General features: G+C 34.5%; 1 protein-coding gene across 1 annotated transcript in view; it reads right to left on the bottom strand.

The window, feature by feature from the left end:
- The window catches only part of ZNF644 (zinc finger protein 644), a gene marked incomplete at its 5' end in the record, with an annotated part of 83,973 nt that extends 63,886 nt beyond the window's left edge, over positions 1-20,087 (bottom strand). The window contains 1 exon segment of the mRNA XM_081087767.1: positions 20,044-20,087. Coding sequence (XP_080943893.1) covers positions 20,044-20,087 — 44 coding nt within the window.
- Positions 20,088-23,441: the final 3,354 nt, after the last annotated feature.

Here is a 23,441-nt window from a genome sequence, read left to right as displayed (position 1 = left end):
TGACTCTCTTTCTCTCTCCCTTCCTCTCTGTAAAAAATCAATAAAATATATTTAAAAAAATAAAAAAATAAAAGGAAATTAGAGGAAATATATATTTTTTTAAAATATATTTTATTGAGTTTTTACAGAGAGGAAAGGAGAGAGATCTGTTACAATAATAGCTCCCGCCCGCTGCCATTCCCCAGCCGGGGCCCAGAGCTCCCTCCCACCGCATCAGCCGGAACCCAGACTGACCCACCGCACTGGACGGCTGGGACCCAGACTGACTCCCGCCACGCTGACTGGGACCCAGACTGACTCCCATTGCACAGGCCAGCACCCAGACTGACTCCCGCCAACGCGCCCCGGTCGGCCGGGGCCCACAGCTCCCTCCTGCTGCCAGCATGCTATTTGGTCGTCTGTCCAGTCATTTAGGTCGTGACGGCCCCTATCTTTTTATATATTAGGATGATAAAACCCATATCATAAATGATTTATAAAAATAAGGCTATAACTCCCTCCCAGCTTTATGACATTTTTTTCTAAACACTTTAGTATATCTTTCAGATGACACTGATACATACTTACTTGCCATAGCAAACTAAAAGCTACATACCTGACCATGCATTACATCATATTACATTCTAAGAGTATGGTTAAATATTCATTAAAAAAATTCCAAGTAATTGTATTAATTCATTAGTTCATTCAATCATACAGAACATTTTTAACTCACTGTTTATAGACTGAAGGTACCACCCCTACCAAAATATCAGATATTAAAGCTCTAACCTCCAGTACCTCAGAAGGTAACCATGGTGACAAGGACTTTAAAGAGGTAACTAAGTTAAAAGGAGGTTATTACCTAATCCAATCAGACTGGTGTCCTCACAAGGCAGGGGTAGGGAACGTCCAGCCCTTTATGGCCGAAGAAATCATTTGGTCTGGCCATGTCAAAGCATTAAGGGTGAGTTAACGTAGGGTTTGATCAAATATAGCAGGCTAATTTTTAAGTTGATAATTTTGTAGGCCCGAGAATGATGTTATAAACATCCAAATGGTCCTTGGCAGAAAAAAGGTTCCACACCCTGGTAAGGAGAGATTAGAACATACAAAGAGACATCAAGGAAACATGCTCACAGAAAAAAAAAAAGTTATGTAAAGACAGAGCAAAAAAAAGTGAAGCCAAGGATAAAGGCTTCAGGAGAAACCTAAACTTGCCCTGACCTCCAGCCTTTAGAATTGTAAGAAAATAAATTTCTGTTGTTGAAGCCACCCAGACCATGATATTTTTTTATGGAAGCCCTGGTAGACATACATTCAGCCTAACAGAACCAATGAGATGTTTTATATTATACTGATTATAAAGGTTATATTCTACTGTAATATATGCTAATTGCTAGGACTTAAAAAAACAATATTTGTCCATATGAGCAGGCATGCCTAAAAAACAATTTAGTACTGCCTACCCTTATTACTGCAACCCTATGAAACAATGAGATGAATCTCTACTCTACCTGGATAGGTACCTATGTCGATTTCCTTAATGATCAAAAGAGAACAACTTAGCTAATATATACCTGCTATATAAAACATGTATCTCCTTTCAGCCTGTAATATACAAAAACTTATATTGGGGCCCTTGCAAGTTATCTTAACTAAAATAGTTTGTCAATGCTTGGCCAGAGTGGTTTAGATGGTTGAGCATTGTCTCCTGCACCAGAAAGTTGCCAGTTCGATTCACGGTCAAAGCACATACCTGGATCATTGGTTTGATCCCCAGTTGGGGAGCACAGGGAAGGCAACTGACTGATGTTTCTCTCTCACTTCAATGTCTCTCTCTCTCTGTCTCTCTCTTTGCATGTCCTCGGCTGAGGATTAAAAAATAATTTTAAACAAACAAAACATGTCCCAAATATCTCCTTTAAGAAAAAAAAAAAAGTTGCCACTTGTCCTTTTCTATGGCTGAGAAAATTGTGGACTAGTGGTCAGGAACCTGCTATGCATCAGAAAAATTTGTCCTTTCAAAAATACAGATTGGAGAACTTCTTTCCTGAAATTTCTGATTCAATATTGCTAAGATCCATAGTTTGTTTGTTTTTAAGTACACCCAGTCAACTATTAATATGCAGTCAGGATCCTCTAGAACAGGTTTCTCAAACATATCTGCACTTGGAGACTTTTAAAAAATCCAAATGCTCAGTTCCCCTCTAATGAATTTGGGAATGTGGCTCTGGCACTATTTTTTTTAATATATATTAAAATATTATATTATATACTAGAGGCCCAGTGCATGAAATTTGTGCATGGGTAGGGTCCCTAGGCCTGGCCGGCGATCAGGGCTAATCTGGACCTTTCTTCCCTGCTGCCAGCTGCTGGCTGGGGCCTTCCTTCCCCGGTTGCTGGCCAGGGCCTTCCTTTGTTCCACGCCGCCCCCGGTGGTCAACACACGTCATAGTGAGCTCCTGGTCTCCCAGTTGAACTCCCAAGGGAACAATTTGCATATTATGCTTTTATATACATATACAGGTAAAAGGAATGTATATATTTTAAAAACCTTTTAGGAAGCTGAATGTGCAGCCAAAATTGAAAACCATGGTCTAGAATCCAGGTATCATGATTATTTCATGGTTATTAATATAAGGTATGTGCAGCCAAATACTGGTATATATGGGTGGTTATCTACTGATAAAATATCACATTTCATTCATCATATTTTCCTTAGTAAAGAAAGAGTAAAATACAGTATACACTTGCAATATGGCTCCAACTATCCAAATGCAAATGGGATTGAGATCCTCAGCAAAGTAAGTAGGAAACAGAATTCAACAATATAGTCAAAAGATTATACAACATGACCGAGTAGGATTTACTCCTGGAATGCAACAATAGTTCTACATATGATAATCAATATAATATACCACATCAACAGAAGGAAGGGCAAAAATAACATAACCATCTCAATTACACAGAAATTTTTTTGACAAAATTCAGTATCATTTCATTACTTAAAAAAAATTCAACAAATAGGAATACAAGAAAACTACCTCAACATAATAAAAGCAATATATGAAATGCCACAGTTAACATCACACTAAAGGGCAAAAGACAGAAATCTTTCCTCTAACATCAGGAAGAAGACAAGGATGCCCACTTTCACTGCTTCTACTTTACATAGTACAGGAAGTCCTACTCAGAGCAATTAGGCAAGACAGAAATAAAAGGCAACCAATTTTTGAAGAAATAAAGTCACCATTGCTCACAAATGACATAATCTTATAGGCAGAAAATTCTAAAGATTCCACAAAAAAGCTGTCAGAAATAATAAGTAAATTCAGCAAAGTAGTAGCATACAAAATCAACATGATCCCTATCTTATATCAATCATAAAAATTAACTTGAAATGGATTAAAACCTTAAATGTAAAACCAGACACCATAAACGTCCTAGAAGAAAACATCAAAAAAAAGCTCCCTGACATGGGTATTGGCAACAACTTTTTTGGACATGAACATCTAAAGAACAAGGGACAAGATAAAAAATAAACAAGTGGGACTACATCAAACTAAAACTCTTTTAGCTTAAAACAGCAAAAGAAATGAAAAAATATTTGCAGACTATATGTTCAAGAAAGGGTTAATATACAAAATACATAAAGAATTCACATAACTCAGTATAAAAAAAATCCAATTCAAAAATGGAGAAAACCATTGCAGTACATGTGCAGGTCATGCTGAGGTTGTGAATTCAAGTCTCACCCAGGGAATTGTATCTCTGACTGTGTGCATGGAACTCAGCATGTCTGAAAAACCTGCATAGACATTTTTTTCAAAGAAGATATCCAAATAGCCAATGAAAAGATTCTCAGTATCACTAGTCATTAGAAATATGCAAATCAAAACCACAATGATACATCCCCCTCACATCTGTTAGAATCACTATCATCAAAAAGAGGTAACAAATATTGGCAAGGATGTGGAGAAAAGAAAACTGTTGGTGAAAATATAAATTGGTGCAGCTGCTACAGAAAAAAGTATGGAGGTTCCTCAAAATATTAAAAATATAACTACAATATGGTTCCAGCAATTCCACTTCAGGGTATTTATCTGAAGAAAATGAAAACATTAACTCAAAAAGATATACGCACCCCCATATTCATAGCAGCATTCTTTACAATAGCCAAGAAATGTAAACAACTTAAGTACCAATTGATGGATAAAGATGGGGGGGAGGGGATATCTAACTGATACAATGGAATATTACTCAGCCAGTAAAAAAAAAAAATAAATCCTACCATTTGCAACAACATGAATGAGCCTTGGTGGAATTTATACTAAGTGAAATAAGTTAGTCAGACAAAGACATATAGTGTATGTTCTCACTTATATGTGGAATTTTGAAGTGTGCGACACATATACCCCCCAAACTCATAAACAAAGAAATCAGGTATGTGCTTGCCAGAGGCAGGGGGTAGGGTAAGGAGGAACTGGAGGAAGGTGGTCAAGAAATACAAACTTCAGTTACAAGATAAATAAAATAGGGATGTAATGTATAATATGATGACTATAGTTAACACGGCTGTATGATACAAACTTAAGAGAGTAAATCCTCAGTTATCACAAATAAAATGTTTTTTTTTCTGTTTTGCTTTCTTGTGTGTGTGTGTGTGTGTGTGTGTGTGTGTGTATGATGAATGCCAACTAAAGTTATTGTGATAATTATTTCACAATATACATAAGCTAAACCATTAGGCTGTACTTTAAATGTATACACTGATGAATGTAAATTCTATCTCAATAAAATGGGAAAAAACAGAAAAACTATAATGATAGAAAAAAGCCAACATGCAAAGGTCAGCAGTTTTTCCATGTACTAACAATGACCAATCTGAGAAAAAGTTAAGAAAAAAATTCCATTCATAATAGCATCAAAAAGAATACAATATTTAGGAATAAGTCAAGGAGGGTAAAGACTTGGTGCAGTGAAAACTACAAACATTGCCAAAAGAAATTAAAGATGTCAAAATAAATGAAAAACATCCAGTGCTCATGGACTGGGAGACATAATAATGTTAAAATGTCAATACTACCCAAAGGTGACTTAATGCAACCCATATCAAATTCCCAATGGAGTTTTTTGAAAACATAGAAAAATTAATCCTAAAGTCATAAGCGATCCCAAATAGATAAAACAATCATTAAAAAGAACAAAGTTGCAGATTTTATAATTCCTTATTTCAAAAACTTACTACAAGGCTACAGTAATCAAAACAGTGTGGTACTGGCATAAAGACAGACATACAGATTAATGGAATGGAATACAAGAGAGAGCCCAGTAATACATCCTCGCATATAAGGTCAAATTATTTTTGGCCAGGATGCCAAGACCATTTGATAGGGAATGAACAGTCTTTTCAACAAATGGTGCTGGGAAAACTGGAAAACATATGCAAAAACAATGAAGCTGGATTCTTAGCTTACATCATGCTATGTCTGAATGTTAGTGTTTCCCCCAAATTTGTATGTTAAAATCTTAATGCTCAATGTAATGTTATTAGGAGGTAGGGCCTTCAGAGTGATTAGGTAATGAGGAAAGAACCTTCATCAATGAGATTAATGCCTTTATAAAAGAAGGTATAGAGCAGTGGTTCTCAACCTTCCTAATGCTGTGACCCTTTAATGCAGTTCCTCATGTTGTGGTGACCCCCAATTTCATTGTTACAAATTGAACATAATTAAAGCATAGTGATTAATCACAAAAACAATATGTAATTATATATGTGTTTCCCAATGGTCTTAGGCGACCCCTGTGAAAGGGTCGTTCTACCCCCAAAGGGGTCGCGACCCACAGGTTGAGAACCGCTAGTATAGAGAGTTCCCTGCCCCTTCTGCCATGTAAGGATAGAACAAGAAGTCTACAACCCAGAAAAGGACCCTGGGCACATTTGTCCATGCTAGCACACTGATCTGGGGACTTCCAGCCTGTAGAATTGAGAGAAATAAATTTTTGTGTTGTTTATCAACTACCCAAAATATGTATTTTGTTATACCAGCCCAAATGGACTAAGATAAACCATATATAAAAATTAACTCAAGCCGAAACCGGTTTGGCTCGGTGGATAGAGCGTCGGCCTGCGGACTGAAAGGTCCCAGGTTCGATTACGGTCAAGGGCATGTACCTGGGTTGCGGGCACATCTCCACTGGGAGATGTGCAGGAGGCAGCTGATCGATGTTTCTCTCTCATCGATGTTTCTAACTCTCTATCTCTCTCCCTTCCTCTCTGTAAAAAATCAATAAAAAAAAAATTAACTCAAAATAGATCAAAGACATAAACATGAGAGCTAAAACTTTAAAACTGGTAAAATAAAACATAGGAGAAAAGTTTCATGACATTGGATTTGGAAATGATTTCTTGGATGTGACACTAAAAGCAAGGCAATAAAAGCAAAAATAGAGAAATGGGACTATATCAAACTTAAAAACTTCTTTGAATCAAAGGACATAATAAGAGTGAAAAGGCAACTTATGGAATAAAGAGAATATATTAGTAAATCATATATCTGATAAGGGGTTAATGTCCTGAATATACAAGGAACTCTGTGACACATGATATATGTTTGGTCTCTGCTCCTCATTCCTAACAAAGGGCTCTTAAAACTTACCTTGTAATTTCCTGAATGATAAGAAAATCTTATACAGACCTCCTAAATCCTTTGGAATTTCCTTAGTGATAAGAGGATCTTTTGTTCTAAGGAGGCTACTCTGGATGGGCTCTTGGGTGCGGGCTGGTCACCAGAAAGACTAAGCTATGATTAGAAGCTTGGAACTTTCTAGCCCCCGCCCCTAATCCTCTGTGGGAGAAAAAATGACTAAACTTTGAGTTTTTAACAGATCGTGCCTATATGATCAAGAATCCATAAAACTCCCCAATTTTTTACATATTTTGTTTCATACCCCTTTTAAGTGACAATATTCTAGAAATTTCCATATTTCAACCACCAAACATCCCTCCAGACTAAATATGTACCTAGAAACAAATTTTTAAAATCCTGTCATCATCACTGTCGGTACAATAGGTATTGAACTGTAGTTACTACTAAGGTAGAGATCTCCAAAGAGAGCGAATCATAGAAATCAGAAATATTTCTTTAACCTGTATATTTGGTGCACCTGTTTACCTGTGGCAGGTGTGACTGTGTTCTTGCTTCCATTTCCTAATAATTTACTTAAGACTAGTTAGGCACATTCTAAGACATTAGAAGGACTAGATAAGACAAATAAATATTAACACCGGAAGTTTTATTGTTATATGTAAAATTAAATTAAATTGAAATGTATGTATCTGTAAAATTTCTTAGATCTTTTCAAAGCCTTACCAAAAATCAACAGGCAAATTATTCTGATCTAAGTCACCTTTGTCATTTAGAACATTAGAAAACTATCACTCTATAACAGATGCTATATTCATGGTATATCAACTAATTACACGTGCCACTATTTTTTTAACAGGCAAATCATTCAAAGATTTTAAACCTAATGGACTTATGAAAATAATCTTATACAGGATAAATAAAATACAGTAATTAACATGGGTTATAATCATGCCACTTTCGGTGTATACTTATCTCCCCACTGCTCATTACAACTATAAAACCAGAAATAACACAAAAGATAAAGGAGAAATCTGAAAGAAGTCAAGAGGAAGATAAGCTTGTTAGGGACCTTGGGACTAGCAGTGGTTCTCAACCTTCTGGCCCTTTAAATACAGTTCCTCATGTTGTGACCCAACCATAAAAATATTTTCGTTGTGACTTCATAACTGTAATGTTGCTACTGTTATGAATCATAATGTAAATGTCTGATATGCAGGATGGTCTTAGGCGACCCCTGTGAAAGGGTCGTTCGACCACCAAAGGGGTCGCGAACCACAGGTTGAGAACCGCTGTACTAGAGGATAGTGGAAGAATACCTTATGACTCTGTGCTCACCTGAAGATTGACCAGGCCCATTGTTTTCCAATAAAGCACCAGAAGGTAGCCCAATTAGGCTCATTCCTTCCCTGGACTGATCAGTAGTCCAAACCAGATAAACTTAGCAGAAGCAGCAAGAGTTATCAATTGAAAGCTCTGCTGATAATAAAGCACTATCCTTAATTGCCAGGTAAGAGATTGCTTTCCTCCACTGAGAAGTAGTGTGTAGATGGGGAGCATTAGTAAGGGGATCCCACCACAACAAGCACCAAATCCAGAAAATATTCTTTATCCTACCAGAGACAAGCTTCCCTCACTTAAAGGCAACAGGTGGCCTGGTCTGGGAAAGTATTTTCCACTCCCTAAAGGAGCACCAACAGGACCAGTGGAAGCCTCAGGGGCATAAAATAAATCAAGTAAATAAAAACAATATTCAGATAATTAAATAGTCACTGAAAGCATAGCCCACAAAAGTAGGCCAAGATCTGCACACTACGTCTAAATAAGTATATGTACCTGTTAAAACACAAATTTTTAAGAGTCCAGAATCTCCAAAAATAGCCAAAATGTACAGAATAATCACCTGTCATGACAAGAATAAAAAAAATCACAACTTTAATAAGACAATCACTTGATACCAAAAAGAGAAAAATCAAATGTTAGACTATATCTGACAACTGCTTGAAATAATCATCCTATCTAATAATAGACAAACATGGTAATTAACCATACCTCTGACATGCTTCCCATTGGCTAATCAGGGCGATATGAAAATTAACTGCCAACCAAGATTGCAGCCGGCAGCCAGGCAGCTGAAACGAACAGGAGGCTTGCTTGCTCCAGTGACGGAGGAAGCCAAGGTTCCCCGCCTGCCACTGCTGGGCTCTGAGCTTGCACTCTAAGAAACAATGTTGCAATTATAGAAGCTAAACAAACCCCATGCTTTCAGTCAGCTGGTGGAGCTGGAGTTGCAACAGTGTTTCAATTATAGAAGCCAAACAAACACAGATTCCTGCTTTCAGCAGCTGAGGTCTCAGAGCTGGAGCAGAGCCTCAGAGCTAAAGCCGGCTCTCAGTTCCAGTGACAGCCATAGAAGGTAAATAAATCCCAGAATAAAAAAAAAAGAAAGAAAGAAAAGATCTAAATGACATATATAGAACACTGCAACTAGCAAGAGAGGAAAACATTTTTCAAGTGTCCATAAAATAATTACTCATAAAGATATACAGTATCCATAGCAATAAAACAAACCTGAACAAACTAAAAAATATATATATGGTAATCATATAGAATGTGTTCTCTGAACATAATGGAATAAATTAGAAATCAATAACTGGAATTAAAACAGGAAAATTCCTATCAATTGAAAAGTAACACACTTATAAACAATCCATGCCTCAAAAAAATCTCCAAAAAAGGGGAACCTTATTAAGACAACTTAATAAAAATGAAAATACATATCAACATATCAAAATATGGGGGATGCTGCAGAAGCAATGCTGACAGGGAAATTTACAGCATCAAACATTACAAATAAGAAGAGAAACACTGCATAGAAATAATAGAAGAACAGCAAAATATACTAAAAGTAAGCAGAAAGGAGAAATATATATGAGTAGAAATAAATAAAAATGACAAATAACTGAAAAATCACTAAAAAGTTATATGAAAAAATAAAGTAAGCTTCTAGCAAGACTGACAAAGATAAAAATTACCAATTTCACAATGAAACAGTGGATATCACTACCATCCCTACAAAACAACTATGAATAACTTTACAGTCATAAATTTAACAATTTGGATGAAATTGCCCAATATCTTGAAAAACACAACTCCCTTAATATTAAATTCATCTTTTATAGCCCATAACGTTAAATTTTAGAATTGTAAAACTCCAAAAAGGAAATGTATAGGCCGAGATGATTTCACTGGAGAATTCCGAAGACTGCTCTCCATAATGTGTTGGTCCTCATATAATCAGTTGAAAAGCTGAATAGAAGAAAGGACTGACCTCCTCTGAACAAGAGGGAATTCTGCAACAAATGGGCTTCAAACATGAACTCCAACATCTTTCCTGATTCTTCAGCCTAACAGCCTTTGGACTTGAACACCAGCATCAGCTCTTCTCTGGTCTCCAGCCTGCCAGCCTGAGTCTTTGGATTTGACAGCCTCTATTTTTATACGAGTCAATTTGTTAAAATAAATCTCTTTTCATACACACACACACACACACACACACACACACACACACGATCTACTGGTTCTGTGTCTCTGTATAACTGATAAATACAGTAGGGAAATTAAAAGAACCCAACCCTCCAAAGAAAACTGGAACAAAAATTGTCAGAAGCAACTCTGTCCAAACTCTGGAAAATAGTAAAAAGTTTATAGCACCAAATCAAATGCTGAATCAAGAAAAAAGCAACTTAATATATTTGTTTTGACCTGTTTAGAGGTTCAATGAAGGATTGAAAATGCACATATATGTCTGTTTCACCTAACTCAAAAATGTCTCAAGACAGAAAAGCAGTGAAGCATAGGATGTTAGAAAGACTGGGAGGAAAATATGGGAAGCGGGGCACTATGGGAAAGGTCTTTGAAAAGCTTGTGTATAGAATGGAAGATCTAGAAAGCCCTGCCCATCACCCAGGGCCTGCTCAGAAAAGACCAGAAAAAAATCTTTAGCTTACACCTCTGGCTAATCTTTATACTCAGTGCAAACAGGAAGAGAAGGCTAAGGAAGAGTTCTAAATAATCTGGCTAAGAAATGAAAAAGTGCCCAAACAAAAAGCCTATTTGCAATGCATGGAATGGTATATGTTTCCTTAAACTTTTTTCTTTTCTTTCCTCTCCTTCTTTCCTCCGTTCCTTTTCTATTCTCCAGGAATTAAAAAAAAAATTTTGTCAAACCACTAGGTGATCACAATTAAAAGAATACAGAGTCCAAAGACAAGTGGCAAAAATATAGTTTTTAAAAAATGTTGAAATGCCACAACTACAAATCAAAGCAAGTAACAAGAAACCCTGAGGGGAGGGTCATCCAGAGATACCACATTATAATATTGAAATGGTCCAGCTTTTCAAGAAAAATATTACAAAGCATGCAAACAAGCAAGAAGGTATGTCCTATTCATTGGGGGGGAGAGGCAGAAGTCAATGGAAATTATCCCTGAAGAAGCACAGACATAGGACTTAACTACACAAAACCTTTACATTAAGTCTTTTTTTTTTTACATTAAGTCTTAATAAACTTAAAGAAATAACAGAAACCACAGTAAAAAGAACTAAATGAAGCCAGACGAATAATGTCTTCACATAAAGAATCAATAATTAAAATGAAAAATCCACTAGTGGCTTTCAAAAGTAGTTTTGAGCAAGCAGAAGACAGTGAACATGCAAGTAGGTCCACTGAAATTATGCAGTCTGAAGAGTAGAAAGAAAAATATGAAGAAAAATAAACAGAGCTTAAGAGACTTGTACACTTGTTTCAGATAGACAAGTGTGGATGGGAGAGTTGGAAGGGGTCAACCTCAGCGAATGTACCTCAAAACCATGTACCTCTCCCGCGCCGCGTCTCCCGTCGCCCAACCAACTGACACTCCCTACTTCTTCTAACACCACTTCTTCAAAATAGACTCGCCCCGGCCAAAAACCGACTTCTGTGCATGGGCCACGAAGTTTCAATCGCACTGTATGTGCGCGCCTGCACGTGGTAATTTGTGGAAGAGCCACACTCAAGGGGCCAAAGAGCCGCATGTGGCTCAAGAGTCGCGGTTTGCCGACCACTGATCTAACCCAAAGTTAGAAGGAAGGAAATAATAAGGATTACAGCAGAGATAAACAAAACAGTGAACAAAAAATAGAAAGAAAATGAAAAAAGGGTTGGTTTTATTACAAGGTCAACAAAATTAACAAGTCCTTAGCTAGATAAAGAAATGAGAAAATTCAAATGACTTAATCAGAAATGAAAGGAGACATTACAAACAGTATCGCAGAAAGTGGATTATGGAAATGCTATGAACAACTGTACACCAAAAAAATGAATAAACAAGAAGAATAAATTCCTAAAACATACAACCAATAAGACTGAATCATGAAGCAGTAACAAATATGAACGGACTTATAATGAGTAAGGTGATTGAAGCAGTAATCAAAACCCTCCCAGCAAAGAAAAACACAGGATTGGCAGCTTCAATGGAGAGTTCAAAAGAAATAACACCCATTCTCTTGAAACCCTCAAAAAATTAAAGTGGAGGAAATATATCCAACCTTATTCAATGAGGCCTGCAATACTCCGATACTAAGCCAGACAAAGACACAATAAGAAAACTAGAGACCAACATTCCTGATGAATACTGATGTAAAAATCCTCAACCACATAGTAACAAATGGACTTCAACAGCATATTAAATGTATTACTATACCATGATCGAGTGGGATTTATTCCCACGTTGCAAGGATGGTTTAACATACAAAAATCAACCAATGTAATACACCACATTAACAGAATGGACACAAAAATATGATCATCAATTGATGCAGGAAACACATTTGACAAAATTCAACACCATTTCATGATCAAAGAAACCAAACCTCAATAAACTAAGAATAAAAGGAAACGGCCTCAACATAATAAAGCCCATTTATGAAAAGCACACAGTTAAACTCATACTCAATTGTGAGACTGAAAGCTTTTCCTCTAGATGAGGAACAAAACAAGACCATCTGCTCTTGCTACTTCAATTCAACATAGTACTGGAAGTTCCAGTAAGAGCAATTAGACAAGAAAACAAAATAAAAGCATTCAAATTGAAAAGAAAAAAATAAAATTTTCTCTATTCACAGACAACATGACCTTAAATAGAAAACTCAAAAGATAACACACACACACACACACACACACACACACACACACACACACAGTTATAAGGAAACAATGTCATTTATAATAGCATCAAAAAGAGTAACATACTTAGGAATAAAGTTAACCAAGGAGATGAAATATTTGTGCACTGAAAACAACAATATATTGCTGAATTTTTTTTCAAGACACATATAAACAGAAATGTATCCAATTAGTGATTGCCAGAGTCTAGGAGCAGGAAGGAATAAGGAGTACCTACCTAAATAGGTACAGGATCTCTGCCTTTGGAGTGATGAGATATTTTGGAACTAGTTCGAGCTGATAGTTGCAAAATACTGCAAATCTAAAAGGTTACCTAATTTTATACTTAAAATTGATTATTTTAGGTGAATTTTTCCTTAAAAAATCAATTACATTTCTATATATTGACAATAAACATAAAATCTGAAATTAAAATCACAATACTACTTATAATCAATTCAAATAAAACAAAATACTCAGGTATAAACTTAATGAAATATGTAAAACATCTGTATGGTAAAATTATAAATGCAGATGAAAGAAATCAAAGACCTAAATAAATGGAGAGCTATACATGTATATTAGAAGACTCATTCTTCCCAAATCAATCTATAGGTTTATTGTAAACCGTACAAAATTCTAGAAAAGATTTTGGTAGACACAGGCAGGCTTATTTTAAACTTTTTTAAAGTATGAAGTATAACAATATTAAGCTTTAAAAGAAATTACCACTGAGAGTCAGGAGTGGACCAATAAAGTGTCTAGATTTGCTCCAAAATAACCTGAGGGTAAAGGAGAAAGGAAAACCTAAATGAAATAAGACTAAATATTTGATTATAGCTTTTTCCTGTATGACTTCTCTTCACAGCTTAATTATTTTACAGCTCTAATGAGAGGCAGTACTAATAATATTTAAGGAAGCTAAATTACCTGATTAAAATCATAACTCTTTCACTGGAAGGTTAATTAAACTCAATGTATCTCAGTTTACACACTCATTATATCTATGTTGCCTTATCTAAAAACAGGATTGAATTAATACTTATAAAGACCTATAACAAAGCCTGGCATATAATATGCACAATTATAATTGTTAAATAAAATAAATCTGGGCTTATCATGTTTTGGGTTTTTAATCAATCAGGCAAAAAAAATATCTAACTGCTTGTCAAGTGTAGAAAAAGTAAGCACAATAAACTTTTATTTAAAAAAAAAATCTAAGGTTACAAGTTAGTTTTCAATTAATCAAAAAAACATAAGAGCCTGCCAACTGCAGAGGGTGCTGTAGGAGATGTAAATATTTAATATCTTTCTATCTTGTCATACTTTTAAGTCATTCAATCAATAGGTGGTTCAGTTTACAACCAGGGGAGAAGATATAGAGAGAAAATGACCTCCTAGGGACTATGTCATCTCAAGACAAGGCAGGATTTGAGCAGAACTTTTTTGGAAAGTTAAGTTTCAAGTGAATAGATGAATTGAGGATAAAATTGGTGAGAAAGATGTAAGTACAGATAGAAGTGTTCAGAATTAAAAAAAATAATGATAATCAATTTGGCCACAACAAATGCTTATTGATAAAAGAGTAGATGAAACCAATAAAAGTGATTGAAACATAACTTTGGAAGCTCTTGATTAGAAGATCTAAGAATGAAAATTTATCCATTAAAATGTTTATGTTTTTTGAGCAAGTAAATAATATAATCATACTAGTGGCCTGGTGCACGAAATTCGTGCACGGGGGTAGGGGGTGTCCCTCAGCCTGGCCTGCACCCTCTCCAGTCTGGGCTGGATCCCAGCAGGATAGGGCCTAAACTGGCAGTCAGACATCCCTCTCACAATCTGGGACCACTGGCTCCTAACCACTCACCTGCCTGCCTGCCTGATCAGCCCCTAACTACTTCTGCCTGCCAGCCTGATAAGTTTTGAGAGATGAAACCAAGATAAATACAAATATACCCAGGAATAAAGGCATCACACTGAGAAATACTGTACAAAAAATAAGCCCAAAAAAGGCAATATCTTAATCCTTAAAAATAACTCAGAGAAAACTATTATATGTTAAGGATTTTTCTCAGCTCTTTTTTTCAATTCTTAAATTTAATGATTTCTAGAATTAAAGAATTTGAAAAAAGGAGTTCATAGACTTTAAGGCTGATCTGATACAAATAATTATAGCTTATCATACATGTTAAAGACAACAAAAGCATAACCACAAAGAAGGAAAGTTTTCTTAATGCTCAGGTTGCAAGAAACAACCTGATACTCAGAGTATGAATGGCATGCTGTTAGTCCAGATTTAATAAACCTAATACTTAGTAATGGCTTTTATTTTCTTTCTATTTACGTACATATTATGTTAACATTTGTTTGAGGCAAATTATAAAGAAATTCATCATTATGAAATATTTATCCTAAATAAATATGAAGGGAACAAAGAAGGCTATTTGCTCATATGTCAGCATATGTAGCTTTTATTAAAATCTGGTTATTCAATATTAAAAACTAAATACAGTACTTAAACCATGAAAGTATGTTAATTGATGGATTTAATAATGAAATGCAGGTGACATTTCAAATCTTTGAAAAATATCACAATTAAAGAAATGCACAAATAAATATACTTTTCACTGATTAGACTGGCAAGAATTAAAACACAAATTAACATTTAGCATAGTGTGGGGAAACAGATATTCTCAAAAACTGCTAATAAGAATGTTATGATACAATCTCATTGCAATTTTGCAATATATATCATAAATTAAAGGACATATACAGAGACCAGGCAACCCATTACTACAAATTACCATACAGACAACTCACACAATCCCAATGATAGAGTCAAGAATATTTATTGCAGTATTGCTTATATAAGCAAACAAAACAAAACAAAACCCTGAGATTTACCCAAGTATCTAAACAGTTATATTATATGTAATGTATATATGAAAAAATGTCCAAGACCAAGATATATTGCTAAATGGAAAGAGAAAGATGCACAATATATACAAGCTATTTTTGATAATTTGTGGGGAGCACAGTGCTGCGAGAGAAGAGAGTTTTACTTCTTATTTTTAAATATTTCTATACTATTTGCTCACACATATAAGGAATATGACTTTTATTTTAAAATACAATTTTGAAAATACTGAATGTTGCTTGGCAATATATTTGAAAACAGTCAAATGTACACTGTACAATGTCATCAAGAGTGAAGAACAAATAATCTTATTAATTAAAAGGTGTGTTTTTTCACATTACAACAACGGGAAGCACATCTACAGTGCTACTAACACAGAGAGGGTAATTTGGAAATTAAGAAAATTAAGCTAAAAAAGACACACTTTTGTGAAGAACTTCAAATCCTTGGAGTTAGGAATTCTGCAAAATGGAAAAGCTTAGCCGCAGTTGACTAAAATATTCAAGCACAAAATGAAGAGGAAGAGTCTGAATTCAAATATACCTATCAGCCTCTGGGAGGGGAATGCACTAGTCTAAAATCTAATAAAGACACTAAATCAAGCAATCACAAGATTAAATTTCTCTGAATACTCAAAATTTATCAACAAAAAAACTAAACACACTTAACATCCATGATGAAATAAAAGAAATAACTGGGGTCCTACATTCAATAAGAATCTGGGTCTAAGAAAACCTTTGTAAAGAGATAGAGGAACAGCATGAGATGGGGTCAACATCCAACTCTGTGTTCAACCTTTATGGCAGAAGCTGCAAAGAGGAAAAGCAACAAATTGATCCCAGTGGGAAAGAACCTCTCTTCGCTTTGGACTTGCTAGAAGGCAATCAAGCTTCAGGCATAAAATCTCCCCAGCTGACTACGATATCCAACCCAACTAGCCAAATTTCAAATATGGAAGAAAACTAGTGCGAAATGCTTCAAAGTTTTATAAAGTTTCATTTCTTAAGAAAATATAGAGGGGGATAAATGGTGATGGAAAAAGACTTGACTTGGGGTGGTAAACACAATACAATATACAGATAATGTATTATAGAACTATAAACCTAAAACCCATGTAATTTTATTAACCAATGTCACACCAATAAAATTCAATAAAAAAGTAAAAAATATATATTATTTATGTATATTACAGATTTACATTGATAAAACAAACTTTTAAAAAATACTTTTCAGCAAACAGCAAGTTTCCTAAGCTATAGGAAACGAAAATGTTATCACAATTCCAGGCTATAATTCAATTTCTTCCTCCACTCCAACAGTTTTTACCCTGAGGAAAATGAGAAAAAGTTTTCTTTACTTCTTACAGAAGTGACCAATCTTCCTAATCTTCTACTTCTATTAGTCTAACACATCTTTTTAAATTTTTAGAAAAATAAGTATTACAAACTAGTACAAAAGAAATAAGCAGTATAAACACTATTAGTAACAAACACTCCAATTTCCATAACATGGATTAATGCCTTCATTTGGGAAGAGTAATCAAAATCAATAATGATTAGCTATTTTATACCAACTAGACTGAAAGAAGACAGGGGATATTTTATTTCTCTTTCCAAAATGTCTATAATGCTGCCTCATATTGCTCATAGGCTCCTTCATACAACTCAATAGCAACTGAAGTGCTAAAGCCCCCATCATATTCCTGCAAATATTCTGAATCTCTATTTGTCTGAGAGATAGCTTTTTGTTGTTCTATGTTTAATAAACATTCATTAAGTACTGTGCTGAGATAAACAAAACATGGAAGGTATCTACCTTCAAAGAGCTCACAGTCTAGTAAAGAAAACCGACTATGGCGGTATGGCCAGATCTGGCTCAAAAACAAAATGATGCTTGAGATGGGACTATTTCAGGAGATACGCTGATGAGGAGAGAGGGACACTGACAACTGGGGATGCAAGTGGTTGGAGAAGACTGACAACATATACTGAGGACTAAAACTGAGACTATAAAGCCTCATAGTTTGTTTACTCAGACACTGCTGGGCATTCTGAAACAGCTACAGTGATAACATTGTATAGCATTTTACAGAGCTTACATTTTACTGTGCAGGTGATGAGGAAAATGAACGGGAAAACTAGAGGAAGGAAAGCAGCTGTAGACTGCTGGCACTTGGAGAATCCAATAAACAAAATTATAGACAGTGCATAAAAAATTTGTAGTATTTTCATATAACAGAATATTACTCAACATTAAAAAATAATGAACTACTGATACAACATGGAGGAAATCTCAAAAAGCATTATGTTGTATGAAAAATAGAAACAAGAGAATACAGAATGTATAGTTTTATATACACAAAGTTCAAGGAAAACTAAGCTATGCTGATAGAATTCAGAATGATGCTTACCTCAGGGAGAAAGGATACTGGATTTGAAAGGAAAGAGCAAGAGGAACTTTCTGGGACAATAAAAATATTCTACATCTTGATCTGGATAGTGGTTATATATATAAACACATATTTTTAAGTCATTCAGCTCTGTATTTTAAAGTTTCCACATTTTACCATACATACATTAGAACTTAATATAAAAAGAAAACTGCACATATAATTGGGGTGGGATAAAGTCAGAGTAAATTAAACCAGTATCATCCCTTGAGTAATACCTAACTTTTAAGAAATCAAAATAAAGCTTCTAATAAACCCTGTATATTCAACTAGCAAACAAAATCCCTGTAAGACCTTAAGTACAGTAGCTTCTCTCCTTCAGGAAGATATGCAGGCAAATGTTCCTTATAATGCATGCTAGCAAAATAAAATACTTTTCCTAAATAAAAAGAAATAGTGCCCTATTAACCAAAAAATAAATACTTTCTACACTGCAGTCACCTATCTCATGAGAGGTAATATAAAGATTAATAAGGCATAAGGAGCACTTAATACAATATACAGACAATAAATATTCTTCAAACTACCATTACTATCATCCTATATAATAAACCCTAATATGCAAATTGACCGAACAGCAGAATGACTGGTCACTATGACGCGCACTGACCACAAGAGGGCAGATGCTCAACGCAGGAGCTGCCCCCTGGTGGTCAGTGCGCCAGAAGCTGGGCTGGCAGGCACAGCGGCGGTGGTGGGAGCCTCTCCCGCCACTGTGGGAGCACTAAGGATGTCTGACTGCCAGCTTTGGCCCACTCCTCATGGGGAGCGGCCTAAGCTGTCAGTCGAAAATCGATGGTTCCCAGACTGTGAGAGGATGCAGGCCAGGCTGAGCACCCGGTCTCTGGTTATTATATAATAGCAATAAAAGGGAAACTGCTTAAATTATGTCTAAACCACTTATTGAGAATACAATATTCTACTGCATATTACTCAATTATAGCACTTCTCATAACAGGTGTGTTTTTTTTACTTTGAGATCAGCAAGTTTCTGACAGCTGAACCATCTGGTTAGATTAGAGAAAGATCAAGTTATGTAATTTTATCAAAGTATTCTTATTTTATATCTTGAAACCATATACACTTAACAATAGATAGTAAATGTCTATTTTTTAACATTTCAACAGTTTATATTATTAAAAAGCACTTTATATTATTAAATATAATATTTAATTTATATATTATTAAATATATTAATAATATTTATATTATTATGCTTTTTATATTAAAGCACTCTTTTCAAAAATATAAGACAAGAAGTCTTATATTATACCAGACCAAAAGTACATGGCCAAAATTCAATTTTTTGAAAGTCAACAGCCTTAAAAAAAATAAAAGCAAATCAGAATGCTAAATTTAAAAAACAGAGATACCCACAAGAAAATATTAAACCATTCATTTCTGAATATTATGTTAAAAAGTCACAATTAGGATAATTTAACCAATTTGTGGAAGTACTTTATTAACTTTATTAACGGAAATAAGAAAGTAAAGTTCACAAAAGCAAAGACTACTCAAGTACTATAATCCACAAGTGAAGCAACCTAATAAACCTTTTATTGAATCTGATTTTCTAACATGTTTTATAGTTATTAGAAACTGCACACCTAAGTTATAAAACTCAACATAGAAGAGGAAATTATTCAGTTCCACAATTTGATAGCTGTATTTTTCTCCCACCAAATCATCTGGGTCAAGTGCATCAAAAAGTCAATTCTTTGTATTTCAGAATTTTATTAAAAAACTCATTGATTCTGAACTAGAAGGCACTTAATTTTTTTTTTTTGGTATTATTCCTTGTTTGGTATGTACTATTTTAAAAAAGCAGTCTTCTACTTACCTAGATTTTGTCTTATTAACATCTTGCTGCAGGAGCAATCTCATTCAAAATTAAATCAAACCTGAAAGAATACAGGTAAAACCATCACTTAATTTTCCACTCCAGATATGAATAATTATATCTATGACACACAATGCTTTTAAATTAAAAACTACAAATCAAAATTTTTCTTGGTAAGACATCTATCTGAAAAATTGTTCAAATAAAACATGATTATTTTAACCTTCATGAAACTGGCTAAGTCCTATTATTTTTTTAGAAAAATAATCTATTTAAATGAGAAATAGTTTCTAGTTCTCTTCAAAACATTTTACAAAATTTGTTGTAATAACTTTAATAGTATGTCAATAGCTATAATTAAAATCAGAATTTGTTCATAAAACATAATATCTAGATCAATGTTTACCTAATGTTATTATGTACATATCAAAAAAATGCCAAATAGTTGAAGAAAAAAATACAGAATAAGATACATAAAAGTATATACTAATAGTAGCTATAATAATAGCTAACGTTGATTAAGTACTTTAATAAATACCAGGAATTACTACAGAGAATAGCATATATTGATACCCTCCTATTTCCTCAATTTAATCTTCAATCTAGTATAATGTAACCTTCACCCCAACACTCCACTGAAAATTTACTTGTAAAAAATCTACTTATCTCTAATTTTATCACATTCTATAAATTCTGAGGACTCAGTATGTCCTACCCTGAACTCTAAACATCTCTTTCCCCTGCCTCAAACAGGCTTGTAACTCTTCTGAATTCTTATTCTCAAAAAACTGCACCAGCATACCTATTGCCATTTATATCTAGATTACTAAACTGTTCTATTTCCAGACTATCTTCTCAAATTCATCCTTTCCAGAACTATAAAAGTAATCTTTTTGCAATGTCTATATTGAAGATGTCATATCTATGCTTCAAGTCCTTCAACAGTACCATCAATGACTGCATCTCTATCTACCCCAAATTTTTACTCTCACTTTTACCCCATGCTTCTACTACACCAAATTCTTCAACTCTCAGAACACCCTCATGCTCTCAGCTTTCATACCTTTTCACAGGGTGAACTATGCCTCCTTTATATCTCTTTTTAACTTCACTAATACCTTTTTACTAGTTTTTCAAATATTTAGCCTAGTCACCCTGACAGATCCTTCTTTAATTTCTCCAGCTATGTATAGCTGTGTTTCTAAACTGCTATAGCAACTGGTAGCAGTTCTGTATCAACCCTATCTGTTTACTTGTTTATTTTCTGAACTACAATGTCGACAAAAATTCATTTATCTCATTTTAGCATTTTCACTGGAGGAGCACATTATAAAAGCATAACAATGTAGACTGACTACAGAAATTCTGTGTTGTATCCTAAAATGTACATAGGAATATAGAAGAAAAACAAGTAAAATTCAGGCTGAGTTGAAGTCACATTTTCAAAGATCGGAGGGAAAAAATTCACATCACTTCTGGATCTAGTCATGCTACTTTATGAAATAACTATGTATAAGTGAAAATATAATTGGCAAAAATCAGCCAAGTAAAATCTTTTGTTGGAAAGGGATGAATTCTTTCCTAGAGCCTTCAGAGAGAGAATAATCCTGCTGACACCTTAATTTCTGTCCAGTGATATTGATTTTAAACTTCTGGCTTCCAGAACTATGGGAGACTAAGTTTTTGTTGTTTTAAGCCATCTATAGTCTGTGGCAATCTGTTAGACCAGTCATCAAAAACTAATATACTGAGTATGGTAGGTTCTCTAGGAAATAAATTAGAACCACAACATAAAAGTTGTTATGGACTTAATTGTGTCCCTATAAAATGCATATTTGTGAAGCCCTAACACCCAATGTGACTGTATATTTGAAGACAGGGCCTTAAAGGACATAAATGAGGTTCAAATGAAATCGTAAGTGTGGACCCTAATCCAATAGGACTGATGAATATTGAGAAAAAATACTCAAAAAAATACCCTCAGCAAACCAGGTTCAACAGCACATTAAATGAATTATACCATAATGATCAAGTTGGGTTTATTCCTAGAAGACAAGATGGCTCAACAAATAAAAATCAATCAATGTAATACACCACATTAATAGAATGAACGACAGAAATCACAATAATCTCAACCGATGCTGAAAAAGCATGATAGAGACAATCAATAAACTAAGAATAGAAGGAAACTACCTCAACATAATCAAAGCCATATGTGAAAAACCCACAAATAACATCCTACTTAATTGGTGAAAACAAATTAAGGATGAAAACGTTTTCTCTAAGATCAAGAAGATGAGATGCCCACTTATACATATTACTTCTATTCAACACAGTACTTAAAGTACTAGCCAGAGCAAATAAATCAGAAAAATAAAAGGCATCCAAACTGGAAAGGAAGAAATAAAATTATCTGTTTGCAGATAACATGATCTTTTAGGTAGAAAATTCTACAGATTCTTAAAAACAACTGTTAAATTCAGTAAATGATTTCAGCAAAATTGCGGGATATAAAATCAGCATATGAAAATGAGTTATTTCTATATACTAAAAATGATCAAATTGAAAAACTAAATAATGAAAAAAATCTCATTTAAAAAGCATAAAAAAGTAATACTTGGGAACAGACTTAACCAAGGAGGCAAAAGACTTTTACATGAAAAAAATTACAAAACATTACTAAAATAAATCAAAGATACAAATAAATGGAGAGACATCCCATGTTCATGAACTAAAAGACTTAACATTGTTAAAATATCTATACTACCCAAAATAATCTAAAGTTCAATGCAATCCCTACCAAAATCTTTGCACATCAAAGGAAACAATCAACAGAGGAAAAAGGCAATCTACAGAAGTGGAGAATAATTTTTGCAAATCATGTATTTGATGAGGTTAATATCCAAAATATAAAAAGAACATCTAACACTGAACATTAAAAAAAAACAACAAAAAAATGGGTAAAGGATTTGACTAGACCCGTGGTTGGCAAACTGCGGCTCGCAAGCCACATGCGGCTCTTTGGCCCCTTGAGTGTGGCTCTTCCACAAAATACCACGTGCGGGTGTGCATGTACATTTTAATTGAAACTTCGTGGCCCATGCGCAGAAGTCGGTATTTTGTGGAAGAGCCAGTATTTTGTGGAAGAGCCACAAGCAAGGGGCCAAAGAGCTGCATGTGGCTCATGAGCCACAGTTTGCCGAGCCGCAGTTTGCCGACCACTGGACTAGACAAATATCCAAAATAGATATACAAATATCCAACAAGTAGATGAAAAGATGTTCAACCTTCCTAATTATAAGAGAAACATAAATCAAAATCACAATGCGATATTATTTCACATCCAATAGGATGGACACAATCTAAAGAACAGAAAATCAGTGTCGACAAGGATGCAG

The sequence above is a fragment of the Myotis nattereri genome, assembly GCF_964212035.1.
Source record: "Myotis nattereri genome assembly, chromosome: 3".
NCBI classification, from domain to species: domain Eukaryota; kingdom Metazoa; phylum Chordata; class Mammalia; order Chiroptera; family Vespertilionidae; genus Myotis; species Myotis nattereri.
The sequence above is the reverse complement of the archived record's forward strand: the minus strand, read 5'-3'. Positions and strand labels throughout refer to the sequence as shown.